Genomic DNA, 11,115 nt, shown 5'->3' with positions numbered 1-11,115 from the left:
GTCAATTTGTCAGGGAGTTGCTGCCAGTTGCCAATATCTTTGTTTTTATTTTTATATTTATTTCAGAAAATTGTTGCCATTATATAAAATTCAGTTTTATTAGACTACCGAAAAATAACAAAACTTTTAATTAATTTGTATTTGTAATACTTGTACTATACTAGGATACCATAAGGTAGACACGTAATACTCTCTAAATTATACAAATACTTAAGTGATTACAAAAGAAACCGAGATGAGAGCCTAGTCATGGCGTACGTGTACGTGAACGCGACAGTTTGTGAGTTCGATTCCCACTCGAGGAAATTCAATATTTAATATTTTTAATTTTTACTTTTTCGCTCCAGTGTCGATTTCCACTGCTTTAGTGCATAGTCTTTTTCACCTACATCTACCCTTTTTTACATGAGTACGCTAACAATATATTATTAATTTGATTGAGAGAGATCCCGAGCGCTACATTAAATTGAATACTAACTGCCGAGGAGTGAACATCAAAATAAACATAACTCAGAGCCATCATATATAATAATATCTCTACTTGAAAAATATCTTCTCCATATTCCACAATTGCATGCTGGACCAAGAAGCTTAAGATGGGCAGAATGAAAGACGAACATTGTGAAAGGACGCCTATTCTTTCTGAGAAACGAAGGAATGCCTCAGCTCAAGAAACACCTCCGGGGGACAAGATATTTCACGAATTTCTTATGCTTACGACACAAAAGAAATGAAAACGAATATCTAATGCATCTAACCTCACAGATTTTTATGCATGCATGAAAATGAAATCAATTTATGTATAAAATATTTTTATTAATTTTTCATATTCAAAATAAAGAAAATATGAAACAGTTACAATTAAATTACATTCATGCACGCAATAACGTCACAAATAACAATCATTGAACACAGTTTTTGGTTATTACAATTAAAATTTTACTTTTTTGTCAAATTTTTATTACTGTACTGTAATTAGACAGGTTCACAGCACCTTGCAGAGTTTTTTTCTGTAGATTCTGTAATTTAAAATAGAAGAAAATAAAATAAATATATCGATAATATATTTGAAGAATAAGTATTTTATTATTAAATTTAATTTTTCCCTATGGCAAGCCTGTATTTCTCTTGAAAATTAGTGCTGAGGTACATAATATGAATATGAACATATTATGTTCATAAGGTTCTCGCTAACACCTATCTCAAAATCAATAAATAGTAGTAGATACGAGAATTTTAAATTTATTTAATTTTACCTTTACCTTTTTAAATATATTTGCCATCAACAAATTAGTTTTCTTGATATTTTCTTTTTTAGTCTCCTCCTTTTTGCGAACAACTTCTGGCAGCGATTTATAAATTTTCTCAGAATGCTTTTTCATTTCACGCTCACTTATAAATTTTGGAACAACTGAAACCAAAATTAATCGTAATAAATACACTCAATCTTAACAAATTAATAATTGATTAAAATCATACCCGTGAGTTACAGAAATTTAATGTAATACCTTTTTTCCTTCTGAGTTCATTGCCAAGTTCTCTTGCTAAGTGTTTCAGCTCATCAGGCGTGAGCGCGTTTAATGCCTGCTGGCGGTCCAACTGCATCGACAGCAGTTGCCGCTTGGCGGTGCGCTCATTTGCTCTGCAAATATATTCATATTTTATATATATATATTTTAGCTTTATGCTGTATTCCACATGTAGCAGTGTAGGCAAAGGGAGCCTAGTGTTACTACACTTCGGTCCCCACAATCCGCTCGTTTTTATATAATTTAAAGTATTATAATACGTTTCTTTATACTGTAGCCACAAAATATACACTGTATATTAAAAAAATATCAAGATCTAACACAAAGAAAAAAAATTGTGAATAGTAACTACTACTACAGTCTGGGACAGATCAAACCGGAATAAAAATAAACTCACCAATTCTTGTTACTTCATTTTGAAGACAATGCATAATTGGATCAAAACTCATACAATTATTAACTGGTCCACCTAAAACATATCTTAGTCAACCCTAGACTTAATTACTTAAATACTTAGTGTATTCAAGAATAAATTTAATGAAGCTTTTAATTTAATGAAATTGAGGCCATTTGTACGGGCCAAAATAAAAAAATATCTAATAACTTATATTATTAGGCAAAAATACCTTGGTAGCACATATTGCAAGGTTCCATGCAATGGTTAGGCACATTTGGATTAGGCGTATGGACCACTATCATGTTCAGTCTAGGAGTATCGTTGTCGCTTACTCTAAAGTAAAAAGAATTAGTGAGATATTTAAATCCGGTTATAAAGCTAGAATAGCGACCCGTGCGGCTTCGCCCGCTTAAACTTATTATCATATTGAAGTCAAATCAAACAAAATCTTGACATAAATTTTAGCCCTTGTGTTAGCCTATGTTTTAGCCGTTCAATAGTTTTTGCGTGAAAGTTGAACAAACATTCATCAAAAAATATAACAGCGTTAGTGCTGACTTACCTTGATTCTTTGATGACTTTTAGACACTGTTGACGATTAGAACTTTTCTCAACAAAATCTGGACGATTTTTCTCCAAATATTCCCGTACAGTACACTCTTGAGGTTTCTTCATAACATCATCTGTACTCGATATTTCGCTTTCATTTGGTATACCTCTGCAACCATAGTTGTGCGAGCGAGGACTGTATTGTGGAAAATTATTTTCAATCTTTGACGAAACTTCTCTAAACTGCATATTTTGTACTTTTCGCTTTGGAGGCACTTTAACTATTATATTCTTTAATTTAGGCCGATTATCATCGCAACTGACCCTTTCACTGACCATGCTGTCTGAAGTTTGTATTATTAAATTGTAAGCAACACATTTTTTCTTAGATTTCTCGACGATCTTTTTATGATTTTTGCACTTGTGACTTTTGCATGAGCAATGATGTATACGTCTGCATTGATGGCAATTGACAGAAGTGCTACTGGACGTTTCGCACATTTTCGCTTCGCTGTGTGATTTACATCGCTTTTGGTGATATTTTTCACATTCTCTTTTAATTTTATTCAATATTTTGCAAGTCCCAGAGTCGGTGGAAGTACTCGGCATGTCAGTTGAAACAGGAATATCCGACGACCCTGTACTAAATTTCAGTGATTTAGACTTTTTCGTAGATAACTGTATACCTTTATCTACTAAAGTCTTGACAGGCACACACGTATTCGTCTCTTTTGCTGCAATTTCATGTTCACTGGTGGATGAACTTGATTCTCCTCTATTTTTATCATCAATATTGTCTTCTGTGTCTAAAAGGTAATTGAGAACTGTTATTATTTCTTTAAAACATTTTTTTCTTTTACTCTTTTCTGTATCTTTTTTCGAGTAGCGCCTCGTTATGTCTTGGATAATATCAAGTATTGGATCCTTAATACATCCTTTACTATTGTCAGTATCACTCTGTGAGGTTTTAACTAAATGTTCATTATCTGAGCATGATTTGCATTTCATGCTATTTTCTGTAGATTTAAGAGATCTTTCCGAAGAACATCCTTGTCTTGCTTTCGCATTAGTTATGTTATTTTCTACACCATTGCCGTTGCTTGCCGTTGATTGTTTTGCAAAAGTATCCTGTGACTGAAGCTCAGGTTGCGGTGGAGAACGATTAAATGTTACATGTGACACTATTTTATCAGTGTCCGTATTAGATCTTAATAAAGGTTTTTTTAACAGGTTCCTATCGGTTTTAGGATAAGTGTTATATTTGCAGCCTTTTGTGACGCATGTATTTACATTAGTTGTCTTGTTAGTTTGATCAAAACAACTTTGAATGTGCTCGTCAGGTTGGATTGCGTTACGTTTTTGATAAAATTCATCAAAAACATGTGTACCACAAGACTGTATACCTTTTGAGCATTCTTCTCTTAAAGATGTAAAATTTTCCACTATATCGTTTTTAATTGTCTCGGTTCCTTTAGATACATGTGATCCCGTATTCTCAAAATTATTTAAAATCGGTGTTAAGTCAGCTTTCGTTTCAGATCCTAAGCTAACTTTAAGAGTCATATTTGTACCTTGTATTGGTATTGTAAAGTTGTTAGAAATGTGTTCATTTATTTCATCAGGATTAATTTGAACACCTTTATCTTCCTTCTCAATCATATTAATGTATTCTTCACTGTTAGTAATAGTGTGAACAGAAACAGCTTTGTTTTTATCCATTTTAGATTCGAGTGTATTTATTTTTGAGTTAAGCTTTTCAATTCTTCTATCGGATTCATTGTATACTTCGGGAACTTTACTTTCTGAATTTGGTCTGGAAATCTTTTTATATTGTTCACTAACTAAATGTACACAATTTTTGTCATTTATAATATTAATATCAGATATTGAAGGATCTGATATTTTTGGGTCAATACTAATCTCAGTTTGGATCCATCTTGTAGCTTCATGAATTAACAGAACATCTTGTTTCTTGTCACCGGTGTTGGCCGAGCTTATGCCTCCAGATGATGTAGATTTGACACTCTGTCCACTAGATCTGCTTTGAAGTTTAATAGGCAATTTAATGTTAGTTTGTGATGATTGTGACATTTGATTTAAATTATCTTTAATGACCAAACATTTCTTTTCACAATCTTCACTTTTAAATGATGACTTTCGACAAGGCGATGTTGAGTTGCTAGATGTTTGTTGACTTCCAGAATTTGCAGCTTTCGAGTCATTTGTTGTCACGCATTTATTAGCAAGTCTAGTAGAGCACTTATAAATAAGAATATTCTCAGGTACTTCTTGAGTATTATCAGCACAAAGGCAAACATATTTTATATCCTTTATTGTACAATCAGGTGCAATTTGACGTTTAATTTGATTAGGGTTACATTTCATAGAATTATTATTAACAATTTCATGCGGATTCACATTATGAGAAGAATTTGGTATAGCTTCTGGAGAAAATCTATCTTTTGTTAACATATTTACTTGAACTGAGCTATCAGTAACTGCAATTTTTGCATGTGACTTATGAAAAGGACAACAACAATAATGTTCATCCGCACCCTTTTTGTGGCACACTTTAGAATATGCCTCATTCTGCTTACCAGAAAGCATATTACGCTTGTTATTATCAGAATTTCCTGATGATAATGTAAAGACAGAATGAGTTTGTTGCTTTCTAATATGATTATATTTTTCTAAATTTATATTTGAATGTGACCCATCAAATCTACATGCATCACCGGAACCAACGTCATAATTATTTTGTACTAAATCACTCATTAAATCTTTAACTCTTTGTGCTTTTGTTTCAGCCTTTTTTGATACATTAAACGCTAAATCAGAGCTCACTAACTTTTGTTTCAAAAACAATTCTTTGTCTCTTAAATGTCTTTTGTATGTTCTTTCTCTATGCAACGCTTCTAAATATTTTTGGTACAGCTCTTCTGAGGGAATCTTGTCAATAATTGTGTAAGATCTATTTCTGGCTTTATTTGAAAGGTCAGAATCTGTATTAGATATATCACATAGCTTTTTGGTGTAAGATGTTGGAGTTTCATTTTGAATCACTGTCGGTAAATTAGGGACACTTTGAGATGTAGAAGCAATTGCATTTGAATTAAACTTTTCCATTCGTAAAATTGACTTTCTTGGTTTATTCTGTTTTATGTTATGGGCTGTGTTAGTAGAACCAGAGGTGCTTGTAGTTTGGTTTGAATGCATTAAATCAATCTTCTTACTATCAAAACTTAAGCCTGACAAAAATTCTGTTGAACTCTCGTCATCTTTATATTTGGATTTAATTAGCCTTTGAACAACTTCTTTAACTAACTTTTTTTTTAATGTGCCATCTTCAGATCCCTTATTTAAAGCAGATTTTAGTATATCTATACTTTTTTCTAAGTCTTTGGTAAATGAACATTTAGTTGCTTTGCTAGAGTCTGTTGTCAAACCTGTACTAGATTCTCGGCTTGATTTATTTTTAACATCAAAACTTCTAGCATCATCATTGGTATTTGTTTTCATATGATTTAAGTTATAGATGTGGCCTGGCATGTATTCAAAACTTTCAGCCTCAGATCCTAGATCTCCGCTTTTCTCTAAAGGAATGTTTTCCTTGTCAACGTTTTTTCTTTTCAAATTTGACTGTCTTCGATTTTTTTTAACTTTCTTTATTCTTTTTCTTTTCCGCAAAGTATTCAAACTGATTAAAACTGGATAATGCTTTTTAATATTCTTTTCAGTGGAGCTGCTAGATTTTTCTTCATTTTTATTAAGTGTAGTTTGAATTTCTTTATCTATTTTTTCTTGAGGTTTGGTTGTCTCTGTTGGATTTGATTCCTTTTCAGGACTTACTGATTGACTTCTTGTAACATTCTCTAATGTAACACCACCGTCTTTTTCCACAGTAAATGAAATGTGTTTAGTTAAGTTAACATTGATTGGTTGTGGCATATTTTCATTGTTAGAAACACTAAATTCTACTAAATCTACATCCTTTTTATATATTTTAGTAGTTTTTTTAGTATAACCTTTTCTATTTTTAATCTTATTATCATCTATATCAAGTGGAGTTGATTGAGCAGTAGGAGGTCCAATGTTCATATTCTGTTTTGAATCATTATTTGAGTATTGCTGATGGAGGGCTAGTCTTTCTAATGTAGAAAGACTAGATGCAGAATTTTTTCTATCACTCTCATTTGCATAACCCACATCTGCTAAGGAATCCCATTCCAGTTTCCTTTGTGATGTAATACTGCTTGTTGGAGAATGTGGCTTGTTTAATGAAGTGTCTAGTGTATTATCAACAGCTGAAATAACAGAATGAGACTTAGAGTAACCATTTTATTTAATATTAAGAAACTCAATTAAACTAATTTTTATTTATTATATTATAGCCAAATGATAATTTAAAAAAAAATTATCAATAGGTTGTGGGTTCAATTCCCATTTGAGGAAATATTATATTTAATGTTTTTATTTCTTTGCAATGATTACTGTTCCCCACAATATGTTACAAATAACAATATGTATATGTCTTGTATCCAAAATATAAAAACCTAGTGCCAATGCACTAGTTTCCATCTGTATGCTATAAGTGAGAAGTTAAGTATTTATAAATATTTACTTACATTTATGGGATTGTCCATCATCAGATTTGACAGATTCATTATCTGAATTTTTAGACAAACATTGCCCCTCTTCATTTATTATAGGAGGAGACTCTGAATCACTTTGTATTCTGTCAAAGTTTTCCTAAAACATGAAATTCAACACATTTATGTTTTAATAACATCAGTTAATCAATACATAGTTTGACCTACTTAATATAGACATGTACAAGGGTGTAAGCATATGTAATTAATTAAAAACTAACGTGCGGGTTACAAGGTCCAGGTACAGAGCATTTTATGGATATTCTGCAAAGTTCTGTCGAGGATTCACTTTTCTTTTCTCCAGAATCTGAATCAGTCTGTGACTTCATTTTTGTCCAAAACGAACTTGATGGATCTCTGATCTCGCTATGAGCGGTTGATAGAGAAAAAAACTGCTCTAAGTCTCTTTTTCTTCCAAATTTTTTATAGTATTCTAATATCAAATTATTAACCGCAGATTGGGATTCACAATCATTGTAAATATTTTTGTTTTCTAAATCATCAGATTCCATAGTTTAAATATATATGATATAAAAGGCATATAATGTCTTAAAAATAACCATAGCGATAAAATGTTTCGTTTTTAATTATATTTAATATAGTATTTAGTAATAAAATAAATTTTTCAAAGGTCTTTTTAATTTGAGTTTGACATTAACAATAACGACATTTCACTTGGTACGTAAACAAAACAAATTTGAATGTTTTTTTTAATGCTAGAAAAATTAAAATGACTCTGAATCTTAATATTTTATCCCTTTAAACTTTTTTTACTTTAGTGTAATTAGTTATTAACAAATATGTTATATGAATTTAGATTGCTTTTTGTTCTAATATATTTTTGGATAAATAAAAAAAAACACAAATTTAAAATGTAAAAACTTCTAGTTTTGAAGTTATATTTTATTAATGCTTCCAGATTTAAACATAGAACATTATTGAAGGATGAGTTAATAACTTTACAAGTATCATATACCTGACCTAGAGACCTAGAGATTTGGATATAATTAAGCTTTTTTCAATTGGTTTCGCTATAAATTTTATTTAAATTAATTACTAGCGTCCATATTGATATATATGATATAATTATTAATAAGATATTACTACCCTTCCATTGATCGCGTTCAACCAAACATACTCTCCTAGATTATAATAAGTAAATAACTTTCTAGTTTTGTGTCTATTTACCACGCGGCTCCTATTCACCCCAGTTACTTTTATTATTATAAAACTTATAGCTGTTAATGTTCATTACAAAACTGCACCTTACAAACAGTGTGAAAAAGTGCAGATATTATTAAAATTATCATTTATTTATTAATCATGCTATAACCGTAATATAAATATTGGCAATATTATTTTAAAATTATAATATCAATAATTGTATTGTCAGATGTTAAATCATCAACTGGCAAATGTCAAGTTGTCAATTTTATCAATAAAGTAGGTAGATAAGTGTAAATTGTTTAAAATTTAAATACATTAAATAGCAAAGTTCTGCAGATAATTATTACAATGTCACGCCAAACTTCTCGCTTAGATGCTAAAAAAGTGGTAAACAAAACTATGACATTATTTACGAAATAATTTGTTATATATACGCTACATGAATTAATTTTAAGAACGTCAATATGAATACTTACAATACTTATGACAATAAAACTTAAAAATTTTACAGAATTCTGAGTTATTAACACTTACCTATGGAGCGTTAGTATCACAAATGCTTAAGGAAGTAGAAAACCCTGATGATGTTAACAAGCAGCTAGAAAGAATTGGATATAACATGGGTGTAAGGCTTATAGAAGATTTCCTTGCTCGAACAACATCAAATCGATGCTTAGAAATGAGAGAGACTGCTGATAAAATTCAACAGGCGTTTAGGTAGGCAACAGCTTGCCACACTGTCTCACACTTCCTCACACTGTATCAGAGTGAGGAAGTTAATATATTAAATATTTTATTACATCAAGGGGGAGTCAAACCCACAACCGTTGCATCTATAGTAGCGTTCTGATTGGAAATATGAAGGTTTCAGTTCCACTTGTAGAAACAAATTATTTGAATTTCATCACCGGTAATAAGAGAAATATAAAGTGGTTCCTGCCACTCATGCAGTGACAAACTTTGCCTACATTTCTATGTGATGAATTTAGAGAAGAAAGATCTAAACATTATTGACTATATTTTTTCACCAGGTTATACTTAAACATGCAACCTACAGTGACAAACTGGAGTAGTGCAGGTGATGAATTCTCTTTAGTTTGGGATCAGTGCCCTTTAAGCGAATGGGTTGAGATGCCAAACAATGGCTTGAAGTATTGTGCGCTAATACCTGGAGCCATAAGAGGAGCTTTGCAGATGGTCCAGCTGGATGTGCAGTGTTGGTTTGTGCAGGTACTTCTTTTACATAATGTATATAACTTTCCAGTATACTGCAGGTGAAACCAAGTACTAAGACACTCCTTCCTCAGGCACAGTCCAATTTTTGAAACATTGAATGTTGAGAGGTGGAATTCCACATTAACTATCACATTTAGTTTGTTATTTATTGACCACTCTCAAGTCTGAGATTGATTTTAAGATGCCGTCATGCATGTCATTTTGAAATATATATCTATGAATGAGAACAACATCTCAAGATGGCTCTGACTTGAGAGCTATTTGTAAATTAGACTTTAGAGTCAGATGCTTTGTTGGTAATGATATGTTTACAATTTTTTTATATTGTTAATGTTGCAGATTGTACATTAAGCGTTTTGTATTACAAGACACTGCCTTCCGAACTGGTGGTAGCTTTTTGTCTATATGTTCATTCAACGATTGAAAAGTGCTTATAATCGTCTATTTGAATAAAGAATATTTTGAATTTTAATATATCTGTCTGTATGAGCATGAGTTTTTTTGTTTACTTTTTCTTTTCTTTCCTTTCAGGATCAACTAAAAGGTGATGCAGTGACTGAACTCAGAATTAAATATATAAAACGATTAGAAGATGCTGTACCTGCTGGTGAAGATTAAAATTATTATCAACTAATATGATATAATTTAAAATAGTAACTATTCCTTTTGTCAAATGATGCTTAAAAATAAAGTTATCTCATTTTTGTTTATAGCAATTATAATGATAGTTGGATATTTTACAGAAGTATAATTGAAGGAAGTAATGTATAAATTAAATGATTTATTTTGAGATTCCGTGGGGATGTAAAAATATGGTGTCGGCTCTCAATCAGTTAAAATTTATATGTTAATTGGATTATATTATGTATTTTTATTTTATTATTTTATTCATAAGATAAATATGATTGGGAAAAAAAATGTTGTACTTGGGAGAATGAATTATTATTTATTTATATTTTGATTTCTTCTCCCTGGTAACAAAGCAATAAAGCAAGGCGTTTCTGCCACTCAACATGCAATGGCTCGAAAATTTAAAAAATTGGCAGAAAATGGGGAATGCAGTGTCTTAACACTAGGTTCCCTCTCTCTACCCTGGTCTATATGAAGGGTACAAGGATACATGAAGCTGAAAAAATACATATTATCTGCTAAACATAAGGACTAGCCATGTTTTGTAATGCATTGCTTGTTACTTTCTATATATTTATCTGTTATACATATTTTACTTTTAATATTTTCTAAAGAAATTGATTAAGTTGATGTAAACTACCATGCTCATATGTTCCAGTATTTTTTTTAAATATACAGAGTTATTATAAAAATAAATTGTTTTTTTTTTTATTTTGATTTTAAATTATTTTAGAATCATAACTTCATTGCAACTTTAATTTAAAAGTTAATCGTTTTAACGCTTCTATACAGCAACAAAATCAGGAGATATTTTAAATTAATAATTTCAAATTATATGTTTCATACTGTATTTTGTATTTATTTATCATTATTAGATTGGTTGAAAGAAAACTATTCTAGAAGAAGTGGTATTTCACAAAGGATACTCGAATTTGTTTATATTAAAAGATTTTTGGCC

At 30.7% G+C, this 11,115-nt stretch overlaps 2 protein-coding genes across 3 annotated transcripts; one reads left to right on the top strand and one right to left on the bottom strand.

The window, feature by feature from the left end:
* Window positions 1-795: 795 nt before the first annotated feature.
* On the bottom strand, window positions 796-7,793 carry LOC146540625 (uncharacterized). Of its 2 annotated transcripts, XM_085203678.1 has the most exons (6): window positions 7,346-7,789; window positions 7,101-7,224; window positions 2,489-6,779; window positions 1,509-1,642; window positions 1,263-1,411; window positions 796-1,019 (listed from the first exon to the last, which is right to left on the bottom strand). In XM_085203678.1, exons 1-6 carry the CDS (start codon window positions 7,634-7,636, stop codon window positions 951-953), a joined length of 5,058 nt encoding a protein of 1,685 aa, XP_085059804.1. In that variant the 5' UTR covers window positions 7,637-7,789; the 3' UTR covers window positions 796-950. The 2 variants fall into 2 exon arrangements, with proteins under 2 accessions (XP_085059804.1, XP_085059815.1); XM_085203689.1 differs by lacking the exons at window positions 796-1,019; window positions 1,263-1,411; window positions 1,509-1,642 and adding exons at window positions 1,789-1,998; window positions 2,156-2,259 and having other exon boundaries at window positions 7,346-7,793.
* A 728-nt stretch (window positions 7,794-8,521) lies between these two features.
* Window positions 8,522-10,853, top strand: Bet3 (blocked early in transport 3). The gene is made up of 4 exons (XM_085203614.1): window positions 8,522-8,678; window positions 8,803-9,008; window positions 9,323-9,521; window positions 10,059-10,853. Exons 1-4 carry the CDS (start codon window positions 8,640-8,642, stop codon window positions 10,143-10,145), a joined length of 531 nt encoding a protein of 176 aa, XP_085059740.1. The 5' UTR covers window positions 8,522-8,639; the 3' UTR covers window positions 10,146-10,853.
* Window positions 10,854-11,115: the final 262 nt, after the last annotated feature.

The sequence above is a fragment of the Heliconius melpomene genome, chromosome 2 (assembly GCF_056956725.1).
Source record: "Heliconius melpomene rosina isolate 202511_hmr_F chromosome 2, ASM5695672v1, whole genome shotgun sequence".
NCBI classification, from domain to species: domain Eukaryota; kingdom Metazoa; phylum Arthropoda; class Insecta; order Lepidoptera; family Nymphalidae; genus Heliconius; species Heliconius melpomene.
This window is presented reverse-complemented; position numbering and strand designations above follow the sequence as displayed.

Bases quoted from the DNA above. Each gene is read 5' to 3' on its own strand.
- LOC146540625 (XM_085203678.1), bottom strand. From the start codon at position 7,636: ATGGAATCTGATGATTTAGAAAACAAAAATATTTACAATGATTGTGAA. The intron at 1,643-2,488 runs GTAAGTCAGCAC...ATATATTTGCAG, and splicing joins AAAGTCATCAAAGAATCAAG to AGCAAATGAGCGCACCGCCA. The intron at 1,412-1,508 runs GTATTACATTAA...TTTTGGTTTCAG, and splicing joins TGAACTCAGAAGGAAAAAAG to TTGTTCCAAAATTTATAAGT.
- Bet3 (XM_085203614.1), top strand. From the start codon at position 8,640: ATGTCACGCCAAACTTCTCGCTTAGATGCTAAAAAAGTG. The intron at 8,679-8,802 runs GTAAACAAAACT...AAAATTTTACAG, and splicing joins GCTTAGATGCTAAAAAAGTG to AATTCTGAGTTATTAACACT. The intron at 9,009-9,322 runs GTAGGCAACAGC...TTTTTTCACCAG, and splicing joins AAAATTCAACAGGCGTTTAG to GTTATACTTAAACATGCAAC.